The following is a 17,305-nucleotide window of genomic DNA, read 5'->3' as shown; positions in this document are numbered from 1 at the left end:
AGATGATATTTTTTACAGAAACAAACTTATTTTCTCAAAAGTGCTAAAAGACTAACCAACATTTTCCTCATCCTAACCAGTCAAAGATAATTATTTGTGTTTCAAAGTAAAAATTCAATTGTTTTAATATGGAATCAGTTGTATTTCTTTTACCATCACTAATGTTTACTTTAATTACTTTTGATTGTAAGTTTTCATTAGAAACGATTATCAATTAAACTTTAGTTCAATTCAACCCTTTGTTTTATCTAAAAATTTAGCAACATGATAATGTTTCAAGTCTGTTGATTAATTGTTCCAACTTTTCTACCATTTAGTGACCCTTGCTGACCAATGTCCACCTGGAAAAGCAATAGAAGCTGATGTTTGTGCTTCTAAATTGTTTGTCGTTGGTAACAGGGAATCGCGAATGCCCCAAACAATCAGTGAAATGGACAAATATTGCTCGTAAGTTACACCATGATAATCAAACTTTTTTCTATCGAATAAAAAATAATCTCTTCTGTTTACATCATTAGATCTGTTCGAAAAGCAGGTAAATGTCTAAAATCATATTCGAGCCAATGTCTTCTACCTTTACCGAAACAAATATCATCGGTCCTAAATCGAGCTGTCGAAACCAATGTCAATAGGATTTGCAACACTCAAGAGGGAAGACAAGGTAAGATTGATAATCGATTGTTAATCAATTGATTTCTCATTGTTTTCTATCATTAATATAAATTGTTCTCCTTTCTCATCTAATCTCGTCCTTTGATTGATTGTTCTTATCTCTTCCTTCTTCATCCATCTTCATTTACTTATATTGCTTTTTCTTCTTTAATTATCTTAATTGTTTCTCTTGTTCTTTTTTTCCTCATCATTATTAGAATTCATTCGTCGATTCTCATGTGTCAACAAGAATATCAATGCTCTACACCAATGTATGGACAAATATATCGACAATCTCGAGAGGATCAAAGGTGCTGATTCGAGGAATAAAATTGCAATGACTTGTTGGTATGTTGATTACGATTAATTGTTTCTCCTAATTTTCTTTGTTAATTGTTGTGTAATTTGTTCCAATATTTGTCTTAATCTCCTTTTCTCTGTAATCATCTCATCTTGTTGTTCCTTCATTTTCTTCATTCATATTGTTTGTTTTTCTCTAATCTTTTTACTAATCTTCTTCTTTTATTTTTCTTTCTCTTTTCTCTACTTTAATCTCTCTTTCTTTTTATCGTCATTTTCTTCTTCTTTACTAATGATTATCTTTCTCTTTTTACCTGTTGTTCTCTCTCTCTCTCTCTCTCTTCTCCCTTTTCTGGTATTTGTCTTCCTCTAACCTAATATATCATTTGGTTGGTGGGACTTATGATCTTACAGTTACTCTTCATTTTTCAGAGCTTGTATGGAGAAGGGTATTGAAGGTATTTGCCCCCCAGACTCTGATGAATACATACATGAGTTGATCATTAACTATACTCGTGAAGTATTGGAAACACTTTGTGGACAATGGACTGGCCCTGGGGCTAAAGAACGTTGTGCCACAATCCCCACCCTGCCTAAGAGAGACTCAAGATCTTCCAAAAGCATGACCCCTTATAATCCGATTATGGACATTTTTGCAAATCTGTGAAAGCCTTTCAACGCTCATTATGGTCAATTTTTTTCTCTCAACTTCTCCTTCATCATTTTTCCTCATCCCCTCATCTTCCTTCTTACCAGAGAAAAACATCATTACTCTTTGTTCCTTTTCTACACTTGAGTATCTACCTGTGTATCTACTACCTGGTGGTCATTTTAGCTTTTATGAAGATCTCTCTCTCTCTCTTTCTTTCTTTCTCTCCTTTTTAGATTCTACTGACCAACAAAAAGCCAAATCTTTCTCATAATTGTATCTTAATCTTCTACAATTTTCTATCCACTCCCTCCTCATTTTCTCATCCTCATCCTTATTCTCTCTTCCCTTTTTCTTAATTAGCTAAACTAAATTTTTCTTCTTGTAAGGGAGAAGTTAAAAGCTATTTCTTATCCTCTTTCTTACTCCAGAGGCTTCAGATCATCGAATGAAAATTCAACTGATGATAAAAGTTCAGTTGGCAATAGAACTTGACTCCAGAATTTGATGTTAATCATGATACAATTACACAAAAATATCAACTGATGGAGATTAACAGTTAACGCTTATGATACTAATAATATTACATGGAGACATTTAGTTATTTCAAAATGTGAAATAAATTGAATCAGATTCATTAGATTAAGTTTTGTTCAACTCTCTTAATTAATCTTTGATTTTTAAAGTAAAAACTATTAAATTTCGCGGAATTTAAAACTTAGGGGTCGCCAGAGTCTCGATTGATTTTCCTTTTAAATTTACCAATTGTTTTCTCGTTAATTAAAAGTCTAATCAATGATTATTAATGGAATTTGATTAATTTATTGTTCTCAACCTTTTGATCTTTAGTATTTACTCTCAATTTGTTTTCTTTTTCTATTTGTTTTAATTAGCGAAATCTTAACAAGTGAAACTGGGTTAGTATTTTGGTTCCTTCTTCAATTCCTCAATTGTGTTGACACTTTTTGTTTTGTTTTTTTATTCTTGTAATTTAATTGTTGCTTCTAATCATTTGTTTGTTTAATTGTTTAATTGTTTTGTTCTTCTTTTTTTTGGTTTGGTTCCCACAGATTCTCTTCGGGACCAAGTTAACCAGGGGAAGATGAGGCCAATTCCTGTTGGTGGTAATAAGCCCGGAGGCTCAAATTCTGCAAGTGTTGTGGTTGATGAAATGTTTCCAGAGGGTGGACAGTACATGGATTTTGATGACACTTCGGGTACCGTTATGATGGACCTTACATCTAATGATAAACTTGTTCATACCGATTTTTATAATGATTTTGAAGACATTTTCGATGAGGAAAATCTTGATTAGATATCTATACTTCATAGTATTAAATTGAGATTCACCTTTTCCTTTACTGTAAAGTGTAATCAATCTTGAGATTATTGAAACTTTTCAATTACCAGGATGTTTTACAACATTAAATCATCAAGATATGTTACATGGTTTCACTAAAATTGCTATTAACTAATTTCTATGATCTGAAAAAACATCGAATATAATAAATTATCAATCAAAAGTCAAAAGTGACTTTTTTATACTTTAAACTAATTTTTTAAAATTTTCTTTCAACAATCAGATAAAAATAGTGACAATTAAGTGATGAATTTAATGAGAAGGAAAATAAATACGATGATTAACAAATTATTTTCTTTTGTTGAATGAATGGCAATTTAATTGGGCTCTTTTTGGAAATTAAATTTAAATGGTCAATTTAAAGGTAACTAAATTGTTTCCGATAATGTGAATCATCAAATTGATTGATTCCAGAATCATGATGATCATGTGAATCTTTGGCTTCTTCCTTTGAACCTTTAGAATCGAATTTCTTTCCATAATTATCTTCGAGTTTATGAGATTTTTTCTTCTCTTGTGACCAATTCTCTTTTCCTTGATTACCTTTCGATCCTGATTCATATTCTCGATTATTTGAACCTTTCAAATGATCGCGATTAGAATGACCCTGATTCTCCCAACCATGTCCGGAGCCTTTTTCTTTTTCCCATGACCATTTTTTCTCATACACTCGACCTTTATTCTTATTATATTCTTCGACCAATTTCTCATCTTCGTGGTCATTTGATTCTGAACCTTGTTTCCATTTCTGAGCAGCATCTCGATTATCATGACCGGAAGATTTTCTTTAGGATTTTCGAAAATTAAAATAAACAAATTAAAGATCATCGTCATTGATTATTCGAGTCGTTTATTAACTTACTTATGTGCAACATCAGAATGCGATCCTTGACTTTGGACATTTCGTCGACTTTCAGGAGACTGCGGCATCAGAACATCAGAATCTCAGAATCACTAATCAGCTGAGATTCTGTTGGATGAACCAAGGGATAAGGTTGAACTTCCCCCTGTAACAATGAAGATGGCGAAGGCTCCGTTAATTGTGAACTATTTGTTTCATTTAATCCGTTGGTTAAATTTAGTACAACACTTAGAACGTGAATGATTGGGAAGATGTTCATTCCTGGTTGATCAATCACAATTAGCCACAAATAATCAAATAAAATTGTCCCTTGACAAGTAGTAGCGCAATCAAATGTTGACCAACAATCAACAATTAATGAAAGAATTAACGTTAATAAGCTTAGTCTTGTCACTTCAAAGTTGCAATCAAATAAACAAGAAAATCAAAAATGTCGCATCAGTTGAACTTTTCATTTCATTCCAATTCGCTGATTAACAAAATCAATTTAAATTATTGAAGGGAACAATTTAAAGAGCTCAGTGTCAGGTTATAAAAAATTTAATCTATTAAAAAATCACTACTACAAAAAAATAGTTAAAAGTAAATAAAATATTAGTTTATTAAACGATTAATTTACCAATTTGGTTCTGTCCACAATTTACTAATCAATTGATATTCTTTGATAATAATCATCAAACTCTTATCGAATTAAATCTGGACGCTATTGGTAAAATAGCAAACAATTCCATCAATCATTTCCTTGTTCAATGGATCTTTGGCCATTATCTTTAATGTCGAAGTGGCTTCTTCTATTATGGTCTCAATTTTAGGATCAACAGGTGAAACTATTCCTCCGCCAATGTCATAGGATTGAGCAGTTATGTTGGCTTCTTCGAGCACAGCAGCTAATTTTTGTATAACAAAATGTTCACGAAGCGGAACAATGTTGGCCTCACACAATGCGATGTTTCTGATTAGACCAACAACAGCCTTTTTAATGGCCCAACTACGCGAATGTAATAAGTTGATTATTGGTACCAGACCCTGGCATTGAATGATTTTATGAGCTGCCAATTCAGCTTCGAAATATCTGCAGGTCAAGTGACGAAGAGCACAAACAGCAGGTTCAATAATTTCATTGTTGGCTCGTAGAGCGACAATCGTTTCAACTAGAAGCTCAACTCCACCCAATTCGTAAACTATTTTCTTATTGGTTTGATTACACGTAAGATTTGATAAAATACCTGCGACACAGGTAATGGTGGGTTCATGTGTGGCTGTATCGGCTAATGTGGCCTGAAGGATTTCCAAAACTTTAGACAATAACATATCCAATCCCTCTTCATTGACAGCAGCATCTGAAAGGTTTCTTATTGTGAACAAACAATTACCAACATGAATGTCAATGTTTGGATTCAATTGTAATGATAAGGCTTGTAAGCCACCACAATCTATGATAGCTCGTTTGTTTATTGGGCATGCAGATAGTACTTTCAAGGTGCTGCATGTCACCCAAAGTAGATGTGGATATGAGCTATTCTTCAAAATTCCTACAAGCTCATTGGTACCACCAAGATGATTTATAACAAGTTTGGTCTCAGAGTCGCCGTAGGCTAAAAGACGGATACAGTCAATGACGATAGATAAAAATTGTTCATTGGGATTGAAAAGTAACGAAACCATGACAGGTAAACCCTGAGCTAATCTTACAGCCTCTCTTGATCCATCTTGGTGTAAAAGTAGTAAATGTAAGGCAGAGATTGCAAGATGGATGACGGATTCGCTGTCACAGCTGAGGATTCGGATCAATTCCGGGATACCACAAAGTTTATGAATTGTTTGACGACCAAGATGATGTTCAGAAATATTGTATAAAATACCAGCAGCATTCTCAATCAATTCCAAATTATTACTCTTTGAAAGAGTATCAAGAAGAACGGCAATTAGCTGAGGAGAATCACTGATCATCTCACGACTCCCTGTTTCCTGTGATAATTGAAGAACCATGTCCAGAGCTTTTTTCTGAACAACAGTATCTTCATCGACCAAAAGATCAATTAAAATTGGAATAGCTTTCGATGCCATTTCCATCCTATCAGGTTGCATTTGCTGATTAGGTGAAGGTAATGAAGCTTGACTTTGGTCATTGCGTTTCCATTCATCATCGATTATTGATTGAGCCACAGAACAAAATCCCGAATCGTTGATTAACGAACCCCCCTTGATGTTTTTAAAATTTTCACTATTCATGATGACAAAACTTGACAAAAACAATTAAACAAAAAAAGAACAAAAAAATTGAAACATTCAACTGAAAATCAACAATCATATAGGAACAATGATCCCAATTCTCTAACCACCAGCGCCGCCGAAAACACGCTGCATTCTAGTGGCGGCGAATTCGAGTAACAAGTAGATCACCAGATGACTTTTACTTTGGAATTTAAAACCAATCAACCAACTAAATTTAATCTTTTCCACGCTAATTAAATAGTCTAATCACAATTGGAATTGGATTAATTTATTGTTCTCAACCTTTTGATCTTTGGTATTTACTCTCAATTTGTTTTCTTTTTCTATTTGTTTTAATTAGCGAAATCTTAACAAGTAAAACTGGGTTAGTATTTTGGTTCCTTCTTCAATTCCTCAATTGTGTTGACACTTTTTGTTTTGTTTTTTTATTCTTGTAATTTAATTGTTGCTTCTAATCATTTGTTTGTTTAATTGTTTAATTGTTTTGTTCTTCTTTTTTTTGGTTTGGTTCCCACAGATTCTCTTCGGGACCAAGTTAACCAGGGGAAGATGAGGCCAATTCCTGTTGGTGGTAATAAGCCCGGAGGCTCAAATTCTGCAAGTGTTGTGGTTGATGAAATGTTTCCAGAGGGTGGACAGTACATGGATTTTGATGACACTTCGGGTACCGTTATGATGGACCTTACATCTAATGATAAACTTGTTCATACCGATTTTTATAATGATTTTGAAGACATTTTCGATGAGGAAAATCTTGATTAGATCTCTATACTTGATAGTATTACATTGAGATTCACCTTTTCCTTTACTGTAAAGTGTAATCAATCTTGAGATTATTGAAACTTTTCAATTACCAGGATGTTTTACAACATTAAATCATCAAGATAACTAATGCAGATTATGTGTTACGTGATTTAACAGTCAACTTAATCCATGCATATGTTCATAGGAATTAATTTACTGTCTCATCTTTTCCAGTGTATCCTGAAAAGATGAATGATATTTTCATTCAACTTGTGTGAAAATTTCAATCAACAAGTAGTTTTAGATTATCAATTTTGTTTTAAATTGAATTTCTGCCAGATTACAAAATTTTATCTTCTTTTATAATCATTTTATCATCGTCAACATGATGATTTTGTTATAACAATTTGTTATCCCTCAATGTCAAATTCAACTTATATAAATAAATCGAGGTGATAACACTAAGGAAAGGATTTTAACCTCTTCACCTCTAAGGGTCGAGAAAACCAAAATAAACCAAAGAACCAAAATTAAGTAAATTGCGACAATTATTGATTACTAAATAATAAGAAAACAAATTACAACTAATCACTTGAACCTGATTCTCATTAATTAATTTGATGATAAAAAATTATCCAATTTTTTGGCTATTTAAACGATTCTCGTGGTTAATATAAAGACTATTCCTCGAGAATGTCACAATTGAATTAATCTAAAATTTCAATGGTGAAAAATTAACTTTGATTGTGGAATAGCGAGAGATCTACTTACTTTATTTGGTTTAATTGGGAATTTAAATTAGATCAACAGTTTAATTAACTTTGATTTTAGACGAAAAATTAAAAATGAGCCAAAAAACGGATTACAAAACTCACGAAGAAAACAAAGTTGATGGAAACAATTGATTAGATTAAACAAGGATTAGTCTTTTTTCTTGGATTAATGTTGATGCTCTTTTCTCATTGGCAAAGTAAATTAATTTGATTCTTTCATGGATTAACATCCACAATGAATTTGATTGAAAATGTTATCGAAATTCATTGAACTTGATTTAATGAATAGAATTGTAATTGATTCAAATGTTTCGTTTCTTTTTTTTCATTCATCTGGATACACATGAACCTAGTGTGTTAACAATTAGGATGTGATCACAGTAATTAAGATGATTAAGGTGTGAGAATTAAGATAAATTGCAAAAATGTTTGACCTAAGATGAAGATACAAACTGAACTTCATGATTTCGATGTAGTTTATGTGTATGATTTAGTTCTGATCAAACGATTTTCTTTTTCATTCTTTAGCTTTTCTGTTAAATTTACTTTTTCAATTGATTGGTAATCATAATTAACTGATTGTTGTTGTTGTTGTTATTGTTATTATGTTGATTATTCTGTTGGACATTTTTAACAAACGTCGGTGAATAAACTGGACATTCGACTTTGTCTGAATTCTAGGAAACTAATTCTTCCATCTCGATCAGTGTCACATTCAGTCATCAATCTTTCAACATCTTCCGCGGTAAAAGGCTTGTTGGACATCGCAAAGGCCATTTTAATCTCGTACCGATCAAGGTAACCATTTTTATCGGCATCAATCCAATCGAAAAGTTTTCGCAAGTTACCATGTTTCTCGGCGATAGTTTCCAGAAAAGCTTTCAATTTATCAGAAGTAATAAAACCATCGCCTTAATCATGATCAGAGAAAATAATAAGTGAATAAATCAAATCAGAATATAAAACAAAATATTACAATTCAAATTAGTAAAAATTAAAAGCAAATCATTCAATCAATCTTGATGTAATGTACTTAACGGTTTAAATTCTGGAACTGATTTCGCTTCAAATTGAACAGCATTTCAAAGCCGAAACATCAAATTAAATCTGAACAATTAAAGTAGAATCCTAGTTACTGTTAACATCGATACAGTTTCTAAAGTCTTGAAGTGACATAATGTATTTATATTTAAACTAGACTTCGAACCTGTGGTCCCGATTTTAGAACTTTTCAACTGTGAGATTCATTCTGATGGCTGATTAATGTTTCTAAAATTATCTATTAGTTATTTAGAATTGATTGTTAATAGTTTACACTGAAAGACAGTCTTGTTCAGAGCAATCACTTAGCTTTTCATCAACCATGAGAAGCTAAATTTGTTCAAAGATAATCATCTATATTTACACCTCCGAATACTTCGAGTATTTTGTCATGACTCAGAAACGAAAAGTCTAGCATTACATAATCGACGAAATTAGAAGTGGATTATCATGGATTATTTATTGGTTGTTATTATTGTGTGAATGAATTTGATTAGATTAACTTACTTTGAATTTCCTCGATTGTTTGTGTAACTGTCCCTTCTTCCGGGTGAAGTCCGAGTTGTTTCAAAATGTGTTTAAATGTCGAGATGTCAAGTTTACCTTCTTTATTAGCGAGAGAATTGAAATAATCTTTCAAATCACTTTCCTTGATTTCCAATTTGTCGCCCATTCTTATGATTTAATAATTAACACAAAAAATTGATACTTAAAATAAGGGAAAAAGAAAAAATGAGAGAGTGAGGTGGCGAGTGAGCGAATCAGTGAGATAATGTATGTGTGAAAGAAAGAGAGAGAGAGAAGAGATGAACAAATTAAAACGAATTTGAATATTTACAGAAAACAATTAAAACTCGAAAACAACAAAAAAGGATATTCACTTGAAAGAGACACTGAAGATGTGGCGATGATGATGATAATAATAATGAAGATGAGGTGGTGGATGAAAAATAAGAATATCTTCCCTCCTTGGAACAACTGAGAACGAAAATTTTGGCGATTGGACAATTTTTACTTCATAGAATAACCTCAACCACTCTCACTCTCTTTCTCTCTCCATCTTTCTTTATCTCTTTCTACATTTTGCTTCTCTCTCTCTCTCTCTCTCTCTCTCTTTCTTTCTTTCTTTCCCTCCATGATAAATATAAATTCAACGCCAAGAATAAAAGCTGCGAACGAGAAAGAGAAAAAGAAATAATATAAGAAAAGGAAGATGACGATAAACGGAAGAGACTCTGAGACAGATTATCTCCTAAAAAATCCCAACTGTAAACGATCTCCGCCTCTTCCCCATCATCTCAATCACTTGGAACATGTTCTTCATCAACCTTTTAATTATAACAATTTATTCTCTACTTCTCACTTGATTCTTTAATTACGTTGGAGATGATGGAGAAAAGTCGACATAAAACGAGAGAATGATTAGATTCTCGAAGAGGCGGATTTCTCACAATGGCTCATCTAAGCCAAGACTCAAGCGAAGAGAGAAAAAGAGAGAGAGAGAGAGAGTATTCTTGGCGTTGAATTTATATTTATCATGGAGGAAAGAAAGAAAGAAAGAAAGAAAGAGAGAGAGAGAGAGAGAGAGAGAGAGAGAGAGAAGCAAAATGTAGAAAGAGATAAAGAAAGATGGAGAGAGAAAGAGAGTGAGAGTGGTTGAGGTTATTCTATGAAGTAAAAATTGTCCAATCGCCAAAATTTTCGTTCTCAGTTGTTCCAAGGAGGGAAGATATTCTTATTTTTCATCCACCACCTCATCTTCATTATTATTATCATCATCATCGCCACATCTTCAGTGTCTCTTTCAAGTGAATATCCTTTTTTGTTGTTTTCGAGTTTTAATTGTTTTCTGTAAATATTCAAATTCGTTTTAATTTGTTCATCTCTTCTCTCTCTCTCTTTCTTTCACACATACATTATCTCACTGATTCGCTCACTCGCCACCTCACTCTCTCATTTTTTCTTTTTCCCTTATTTTAAGTATCAATTTTTTGTGTTAATTATTAAATCATAAGAATGGGCGACAAATTGGAAATCAAGGAAAGTGATTTGAAAGATTATTTCAATTCTCTCGCTAATAAAGAAGGTAAACTTGACATCTCGACATTTAAACACATTTTGAAACAACTCGGACTTCACCCGGAAGAAGGGACAGTTACACAAACAATCGAGGAAATTCAAAGTAAGTTAATCTAATCAAATTCATTCACACAATAATAACAACTAATAAATAATCCAATATAATTGAATGCTAATTGTTATGAAAGATTTATAATCTCTTCATTGGATCATCTCAATCTAATTAACTCATTTATACTCGAAGGATTTATGTTCGTACTTCAAAGTTCAGATTTTGTTTCTAAGCAACAAGTAGTTAATTTAATCCCATTTCGAATGCAAATCAAATTTAAATTATTTTGAATTAGTCGTAAACTAAGCTAAGAATAACATTTCACGTTGTTTATCAACTAAATTAATTGCTACAGTTAAATAATTAGAATGATTTATAGTCACAAAATAGACAAATTCACTGGTAAGAACGGAGAAAGACTAACTAATCTTTGATTCTGACTGTAAATTCTGGTTCTCATGAATCTAATTGTATTATTTTGTTTTATATTCTGATTTGATTTATTTACTTATTATTTTCTCTGATCATGATTAAGGCGATGGTTTTATTACTTCTGATAAATTGAAAGCTTTTCTGGAAACTATCGCCGAGAAACATGGTAACTTGCGAAAACTTTTCGATTGGATTGATGCCGATAAAAATGGTTACCTTGATCGGTACGAGATTAAAATGGCCTTTGCGATGTCCAACAAGCCTTTTACCGCGGAAGATGTTGAAAGATTGATGACTGAATGTGACACTGATCGAGATGGAAGAATTAGTTTCATAGAATTCAGACAAAGTCGAATGTCCAGTTTATTCAGCGACGTTTGTTAAAAATGTCCAACATAATAATCAACATAATAACAACAAAAACAACAACAACAATCAGTTAATTATGATTACCAATCAATGGATAAGTTTTTTGATGGAACAAAAAATATTGTCGACTTATTTGCCGTCGAACTTTTCAAATTTAAAATTTTCTTTCTTTTGTTTCCGTTTCCTGATCAATACAAATCAATTTTCTCTTTACGATTATAACTTTAATTGCAGACTAGACTCACTTGTACCATCAATTATGAAAAGGAACAAACTTGAAACAATTTAAATAAAACATTTTACTAAATTAAAATAAATAAACTGAACATCTATTCATTCAATCAACTTGAAATCTGAATCCATATCAAAGTTCAAAATTCAGTTCGTGCAGTCAGATAATTGAATCAGTTCGTGATGCAGATTACGATAATTTATTTTCCAATTATCATCATTATCCACTATGATTCTGATCAAACAACTTTAATCAATTTCTCTCAGTTCATTCTCATTAATCACTATCAAATGATATACGCTGAATCAATAATTATGTATATAAATAGATTGTAACTTCCGTGATGAAAAACGGACATTGTCCAGAACTTTTGTGAGTAAGGACTTGAAAATCTCGCAAGGGTATTAATATGAATTCACATGAAAATCTGATCTAATCGAAAGCAAAACAAGTTAAGGGTTCAAACCTCGAACGACTTCATCCTTAGAGCACCAGTAGGCCTGAGATCGTGAAAGAGATCGAGATCTGTCCTCACTTAATCACTGAACTTTTTTTTATCAAAATCGATTTAAATATTGGACTATTTAAACTTATGAACTCGAATCTTGAATAACAATCAATCGGTGGCTTTAGATTGAAATTTGAAAAACAAGGAAAAGTTTTTTTACGAAACGAAAATCGATTTTAGATCGACTCTTATAATTTAATCGATTCATGGATTAAACTGAATTTGTTTATCTCTCACATGTTTTCAATTGTAGTTATTGTTTATCAATTCAATTAATGTGGTAAATTGTTTTCTTTTGATAATTAATCATCACTTTATTTACATTTGAATTGATTTTTAATCAGTTTGAGTGGTTAATAATTTGACTTGATATTCGGGAACATGAATATCGGAGCTTTTACGAGAAATATTTATCCTCTTGGATGGATGAGAAATCCATATGTCCGTCGTCTTCCTGAACATTATTTGAAACACCGATTGGAACTTACTAAACCACCGGTTCGTGTTCATGATGACCCAACCACTGGTGACCTTTTGGATTATAAACTTACTGATGCGAAAACCTTAAGAATGTAAGAAAAACAAATTCACATGTTATGAGTTATGTTTACATTTTATCTATTTATTTATTTTCTTTTTCTCTTTTTTTTTATTCTTTACCAAATAGTGAACGAGTTCCCGATCTACCAGTTGCCACTCAAAAGCTACAAACTTCTGACGAAGCTATTCTCGGCGGAGAAGATGTAGTTTTCGGCTTTAGTTTACCAAAGAGACAATTGTTCAGAGACTCTGGTGTCAGGTACAGTTTCCATTTCCATTGCCAACACTTTCTTACTAATTTTCCTTTCCTATTCTGATCATATAGAAATGCTAAGGTATGGATGCCTAATATCTACCGGACAACCGTTTATAGTGAAGTACTTGACACCTATTTGAGTATAGTGTGTACAAAACACGCTCTCAATTTAATTCACGAGGCTCATGGATTCGATAATTATATCCTTCGGACACCAATTCAAGACCTTCAATCAAAATTGGCTCTTAAGCTTCGTCGAAAGATGCTGATAACATTAGCTAAAAACGATTTCCATCCAAATGATCCTGAAAAATTTGAATTAGTCAAGAATAAATATCAAGATTGTAAAATTCCGGTAAGTTTGTCTATCAAATTTCCTGTAATATAATAACTGTAATCATACTCAAGCATATCAAACCCTCAGTGTATTTTAATTGACAATGAGATTGTATATTTTTGCCAATCATTGTCAATGATCACTTGATTGTCACCATTGTCCTTTCACGAAACTATATCCAATTAATTTGTCTCATGTTGTACATTTACAGTTGGAAGAAGCTGAATGGATTGGGTTAAGTTGGGCTCAAGCTATTGAAAAGAATCACGAATCAACCTACAAACAATCAGAACCATTGAAAGTAAAATATATCAACGATTTAGTGAAAAAACTAGAAGGTTAGTTAGACTGTTAATTGTAAAGATTGACAGTTAGATTGTGAAGTAAAAAAAATCATCAGAGATTAAGAATCTTATCTAATATGTTTCCATTAATCTTGTTGACAGATTTAAAAGCCAGTGGGGAAATGCCAGAGCAGAAAAGGTAATTATTACCCTTCCATTAGGAAAATCACAATTCAATCTAATTAACCTCTAAACCATCATTAACTAATCTCCATCTTTTAATTGTCTTCTTCTTCACAGTGAACCACAAAGTCTATTGGATCGAGCTAAAAGTTTACTTCATCTCAGATGAATCATCAATAATTTCATCAACTCTTTTTCTGTTATTGTTTATATATAGAAACCTGATTTCATTACATGATTATTACCTTGTTCAGTTTAAAAACAATCGTTAATTTGATTATCGGAAAGAAAGTGAATAAGGTAAAGAGGAAAAGGTGTGTCAGTGATTGAGTTGAACACAATTTGAAGTAAACCAAATGAATCATGGTAATTATATAATTGTATCTGTTCACATATTAACTATACTTAAAAACGAGTCGATATTTTTCCCGTATTCACAATTAATTATTCATTAACATTCAACAATTATACAGAAAAGGAGCTCAATTGTTTGATTTCATGGTTGGATTGATAGTGTTTAAGTCTGTTGTTGTGTTGATGTTGTTTTTCACATTTCACAATTAAAAAGTCTTTCAATTGATTTAATCTTTTTTTGAGTTAAAAAAAAATTTAACCAATTTCAGTTTTATTATTATCATAAAAGTAATATCATCAGAATGTTGAGCTTACTCAGATGACAATGAACTTCTGAATAATTTTTGTTTTTGTTTTGTTTCTTTGACAAAAAGAGATTTGATATTGTTGGGAGATTAATACTTTTCCTTTTTTTTAAGAAGTGAATGAAACGATCAGCACAATAAGAAAGACAATAAATATTCCAGCTAAAATGGCCATCATTTTCATGTTTCTCCACCATTGTTTACGCTTTAATTTACCAGCTTGTTGTTCAAATTGTGAGGCACCTTGTTGCAAGGCATCAGCTCGATTATCCAATTCACTTAATTTCTGATCCCGTTCCAAAACTTTTTCCACATTATGTTTCATAATACCGACAACCTCTTCCACCTGAGCTTGAGTTTGTTGAAGCCGTTTAGATGATGCAGGAGCACCACCACCACCGCCACCGGCAGATCGGTTACCATCATATCCAGTTGACCTAATATAGCACAGAGAGGGGGGAGAGAGAACAAGAAAAACATACACATATACAGAAAATAATCACCACACACAAAGAAAGAGCATATAAAAGAGAAAGAAAGAAAGAAAAGATTGAAGGAAATAGAAAAAAATGAGAAAGATTAACAGACAAGTTTTACATCAAGGGGAGTTTTCAAGGTTTGAAGGTTGTGATTCCACTTGTTGCTTTCTTAGAGGCAACAAAAGATCACAGGTAAAATATTAGAATATCGACAAACCAATGGAGATAAAAACTAAATACTCACATTTTTATACAAAGACAAAAGTAAAACCACAATCAGAGTAAAAAAAGAAATAAAAAGTTAATCAGAAAATAAAAGAAACAATTAAACAAAATAAAAACAATTAACGTCAAGTGTTTGAAGTTTAATTTCTGCCCCTCAAGCGAAGGCCCTTCATTCATTCACTTGCTGAGTCAACTTGTGTTCCACGATCACTGACATCTGGTGGACAATAAAACAACTATTTTCTCGTATTCTTTTTAAATCTTTTTTATTCTTTAGAAAAATTAATTTTCTAATCAATCAGATTAATTGTCATTTTTGTCTCTACTTTGAAAATGATTACTTTCAATTATTTAGAATCAATTTGTTAGTAAGTAATTTGATGAAGAGAAAGATGAGAAAATTTCAACGTAATTTGAAACATTTATTTCAAAAGTTCTGTTGATTTGAAAGTTTTAACCGAATCTCTGATTACGAGTTAATTGTTGAATTATAGCCAATCAATTAAGAATTTAATTCAATATTTGTATCTTGTTTTTTTTTCTTATTCCTCAATTGTATCATCATTAGTTATCAATTGTCTCTGTTTCATTAATCTTAATATTTTAATTGATTTCAGTTAATTTGAATTTAATTTGTAACAATTTAAAAAACAAAGTTCACTTCTTGTATTACAAAGTTTTATACTAATAGAAACAATTTTGGAGAAATATAAAATATAATAATCTTCTCCTTGTTATCATATGATAAACTTTTTTTGTGTATATGTTTTTAAAGTAATCGTAACAATTTGATTTTGAAAATAAAGTTGATTATGACCATCTAATGGTGGTTAATCATTTGACTTTTAAGTTGCTTTAATACGTTGATGATTATTTCACGAAGGGTAAGAGGTTTACAATGTTCCTCTAGCCAACCGAATATACCACCAGAAAGTTCATCGAAATTTTTAACTGTAACTGAAGAATCAAATGATTGGAAAAGAGAATCACAAATTGCTTGGAAAACTTGAAATTTAACATCTTCACTTATTTGATTACACGATTGTCCAGGTTGAGCTTGTTGATGGTGTTTAACTATACGCTCATAATTAGCCTTCATTATTTGTAAAGCAATAACCTCTTTACGAAGAGACTGTAAACAAAATATAGAAAAATAAAATCAGAGAAAAACTTAACGTTAATTTCTTAGGCCTTGGAGATAATTTAGTAACAAACTTACTTGTAAATCCTCTTCCTCTTTTTTCTGCTGTGATTGCATATATTGAATATATTCAATTGATCGTTGAAGAATCGTCGCTTTGCTCAATTTATAACTTGAAACAGAATCTTGTTGAGCACAAGTTGGTACCAATGATTGAAGTTCCTCATAACCTTTTTTAATTGCATCTCTACGTTTTTGTTCAGCCATAGTATGAGCCTCTCGGCGTCTTTCCTTATAACTGGTGGTGGATTTGTGGTCAGAATCTTCATCATCAGTGGTTAATGAAGCATCAGTATTGTGGGTAGAAGATGCAGAAATCATGTTGCTTGTTGACAACAAGAAGAAACGAAAAAAAAAGAGCAAAAAAATCAAAAACTCTAAGAGGAGAGAAAAGAACAAAAAAAAAACTTAAATTAGAATTGAAAATTTTTTTTCTTTTTAAAACAATAACTTGAAATAAAGAGTAAAAGTGAAAGTAAATAGCGTTCATACTTACCCAAAAAAAACGGATTAACAGAAAACCAATTTAAGAGGCATTAAAATGGCCTTTGTTGTGATTAGAGATTAAAGATTAGTTAATTAACGATAATTAAAGAGAGAACGTTTGTAAACATTGGTTGTTTTCTTTTCTTTTCTACCACCAGATGGCAACAGGTTCGAAAGAACAATTGACCAATCAGAGTGAATTCATCTGATCGAATATTTTTAGAGATCTTAGCCAGCCGAGCTTCGACTGGCTGGCTAACTAATGACTTTTTTATTCTTTAGAAAAATTAATTTTCTAATCAATCAGATTAATTGTCATTTTTGTCTCTACTTTGAAAATGATTACTTTCAATTATTTAGAATCAATT

At 31.7% G+C, this 17,305-nt stretch overlaps 8 protein-coding genes across 9 annotated transcripts; 3 read left to right on the top strand and 5 right to left on the bottom strand.

Moving 5' to 3' along the window:
- The first annotated feature begins 19 nt into the window (after positions 1-19).
- On the top strand, positions 20-3,151 carry LOC128386690 (uncharacterized). Its single transcript, XM_053345756.1, has 6 exons — positions 20-186; positions 318-447; positions 519-661; positions 870-999; positions 1,366-2,517; positions 2,671-3,151. The coding sequence occupies exons 1-5, from the start codon at positions 129-131 to the stop codon at positions 1,616-1,618; spliced, it is 714 nt and encodes a 237-aa protein (XP_053201731.1). The 5' UTR covers positions 20-128; the 3' UTR covers positions 1,619-2,517; positions 2,671-3,151.
- Positions 3,152-3,197: 46 nt separating this feature from the next.
- Positions 3,198-4,209, bottom strand: LOC128386692 (uncharacterized). Its single transcript, XM_053345760.1, has 2 exons — positions 3,823-4,209; positions 3,198-3,745 (listed from the first exon to the last, which is right to left on the bottom strand). Exons 1-2 carry the CDS (start codon positions 3,888-3,890, stop codon positions 3,319-3,321), a joined length of 495 nt encoding a protein of 164 aa, XP_053201735.1. The 5' UTR covers positions 3,891-4,209; the 3' UTR covers positions 3,198-3,318.
- Positions 4,210-4,512: 303 nt separating this feature from the next.
- On the bottom strand, positions 4,513-6,054 carry LOC128386699 (armadillo segment polarity protein-like). The gene has a single exon (XM_053345772.1). The coding sequence runs from the start codon at positions 6,052-6,054 to the stop codon at positions 4,513-4,515; it is 1,542 nt and encodes a 513-aa protein (XP_053201747.1).
- A 1,783-nt stretch (positions 6,055-7,837) lies between these two features.
- Positions 7,838-9,449, bottom strand: LOC128386694 (uncharacterized). The gene is made up of 2 exons (XM_053345762.1): positions 9,123-9,449; positions 7,838-8,485 (listed from the first exon to the last, which is right to left on the bottom strand). Exons 1-2 carry the CDS (start codon positions 9,286-9,288, stop codon positions 8,205-8,207), a joined length of 447 nt encoding a protein of 148 aa, XP_053201737.1. The 5' UTR covers positions 9,289-9,449; the 3' UTR covers positions 7,838-8,204.
- Positions 9,450-10,485: 1,036 nt separating this feature from the next.
- LOC128386693 (uncharacterized) lies at positions 10,486-11,868 on the top strand. The gene is made up of 2 exons (XM_053345761.1): positions 10,486-10,797; positions 11,282-11,868. Exons 1-2 carry the CDS (start codon positions 10,632-10,634, stop codon positions 11,560-11,562), a joined length of 447 nt encoding a protein of 148 aa, XP_053201736.1. The 5' UTR covers positions 10,486-10,631; the 3' UTR covers positions 11,563-11,868.
- Positions 11,869-12,511: 643 nt separating this feature from the next.
- Positions 12,512-14,320, top strand: LOC128386689 (39S ribosomal protein L28, mitochondrial-like). The gene is made up of 6 exons (XM_053345755.1): positions 12,512-12,859; positions 12,955-13,086; positions 13,153-13,438; positions 13,632-13,758; positions 13,867-13,903; positions 14,005-14,320. The coding sequence occupies exons 1-6, from the start codon at positions 12,669-12,671 to the stop codon at positions 14,054-14,056; spliced, it is 825 nt and encodes a 274-aa protein (XP_053201730.1). The 5' UTR covers positions 12,512-12,668; the 3' UTR covers positions 14,057-14,320.
- A 147-nt stretch (positions 14,321-14,467) lies between these two features.
- Positions 14,468-15,412, bottom strand: LOC128386695 (synaptobrevin-1-like). Its single transcript, XM_053345763.1, has 2 exons — positions 15,270-15,412; positions 14,468-14,983 (listed from the first exon to the last, which is right to left on the bottom strand). Coding segments are annotated over exons 1-2 (330 nt in total). The 5' UTR covers positions 15,272-15,412; the 3' UTR covers positions 14,468-14,655.
- Positions 15,413-15,834: 422 nt separating this feature from the next.
- Positions 15,835-17,105, bottom strand: LOC128386691 (max-like protein X). Of its 2 annotated transcripts, none has more exons than XM_053345758.1 (3): positions 16,948-17,105; positions 16,470-16,828; positions 15,835-16,382 (listed from the first exon to the last, which is right to left on the bottom strand). In XM_053345758.1, the coding sequence occupies exons 2-3, from the start codon at positions 16,770-16,772 to the stop codon at positions 16,071-16,073; spliced, it is 615 nt and encodes a 204-aa protein (XP_053201733.1). In that variant the 5' UTR covers positions 16,773-16,828; positions 16,948-17,105; the 3' UTR covers positions 15,835-16,070. The 2 variants fall into 2 exon arrangements, with proteins under 2 accessions (XP_053201733.1, XP_053201734.1); XM_053345759.1 differs by having other exon boundaries at positions 16,470-16,776; positions 16,948-17,084.
- Between the last annotated feature and the right edge of the window lie 200 nt (positions 17,106-17,305).

The sequence above is a fragment of the Panonychus citri genome, unplaced genomic scaffold (assembly GCF_014898815.1).
Source record: "Panonychus citri isolate SS breed McGregor unplaced genomic scaffold, ASM1489881v1 Contig00072, whole genome shotgun sequence".
Lineage (NCBI taxonomy): Eukaryota > Metazoa > Arthropoda > Arachnida > Trombidiformes > Tetranychidae > Panonychus > Panonychus citri.
Note: the sequence above shows the minus strand (reverse complement) of the source record. Positions and strands in the feature narration are given on the sequence as shown.

Bases quoted from the DNA above. Each gene is read 5' to 3' on its own strand.
- LOC128386693 (XM_053345761.1), top strand. From the start codon at position 10,632: ATGGGCGACAAATTGGAAATCAAGGAAAGTGATTTGAAAGATTATTTC. The intron at 10,798-11,281 runs GTAAGTTAATCT...ATCATGATTAAG, and splicing joins AACAATCGAGGAAATTCAAA to GCGATGGTTTTATTACTTCT.
- LOC128386692 (XM_053345760.1), bottom strand. From the start codon at position 3,890: ATGCCGCAGTCTCCTGAAAGTCGACGAAATGTCCAAAGTCAAGGATCG. The intron at 3,746-3,822 runs GTAAGTTAATAA...AAAATCCTAAAG, and splicing joins CATTCTGATGTTGCACATAA to AAAATCTTCCGGTCATGATA.
- LOC128386691 (XM_053345758.1), bottom strand. From the start codon at position 16,772: ATGATTTCTGCATCTTCTACCCACAATACTGATGCTTCATTAACCACT. The intron at 16,383-16,469 runs GTAAGTTTGTTA...TTTTGTTTACAG, and splicing joins AAGAGGAAGAGGATTTACAA to TCTCTTCGTAAAGAGGTTAT.
- LOC128386699 (XM_053345772.1), bottom strand. From the start codon at position 6,054: ATGAATAGTGAAAATTTTAAAAACATCAAGGGGGGTTCGTTAATCAAC.
- LOC128386694 (XM_053345762.1), bottom strand. From the start codon at position 9,288: ATGGGCGACAAATTGGAAATCAAGGAAAGTGATTTGAAAGATTATTTC. The intron at 8,486-9,122 runs GTAAGTTAATCT...ATCATGATTAAG, and splicing joins AACAATCGAGGAAATTCAAA to GCGATGGTTTTATTACTTCT.
- LOC128386689 (XM_053345755.1), top strand. From the start codon at position 12,669: ATGAATATCGGAGCTTTTACGAGAAATATTTATCCTCTTGGATGGATG. The intron at 13,439-13,631 runs GTAAGTTTGTCT...GTACATTTACAG, and splicing joins ATCAAGATTGTAAAATTCCG to TTGGAAGAAGCTGAATGGAT. The intron at 13,759-13,866 runs GTTAGTTAGACT...TCTTGTTGACAG, and splicing joins TTTAGTGAAAAAACTAGAAG to ATTTAAAAGCCAGTGGGGAA.
- LOC128386690 (XM_053345756.1), top strand. From the start codon at position 129: ATGGAATCAGTTGTATTTCTTTTACCATCACTAATGTTTACTTTAATT. The intron at 187-317 runs GTAAGTTTTCAT...TCTACCATTTAG, and splicing joins TACTTTAATTACTTTTGATT to TGACCCTTGCTGACCAATGT. The intron at 1,000-1,365 runs GTATGTTGATTA...ATGATCTTACAG, and splicing joins AAAATTGCAATGACTTGTTG to TTACTCTTCATTTTTCAGAG.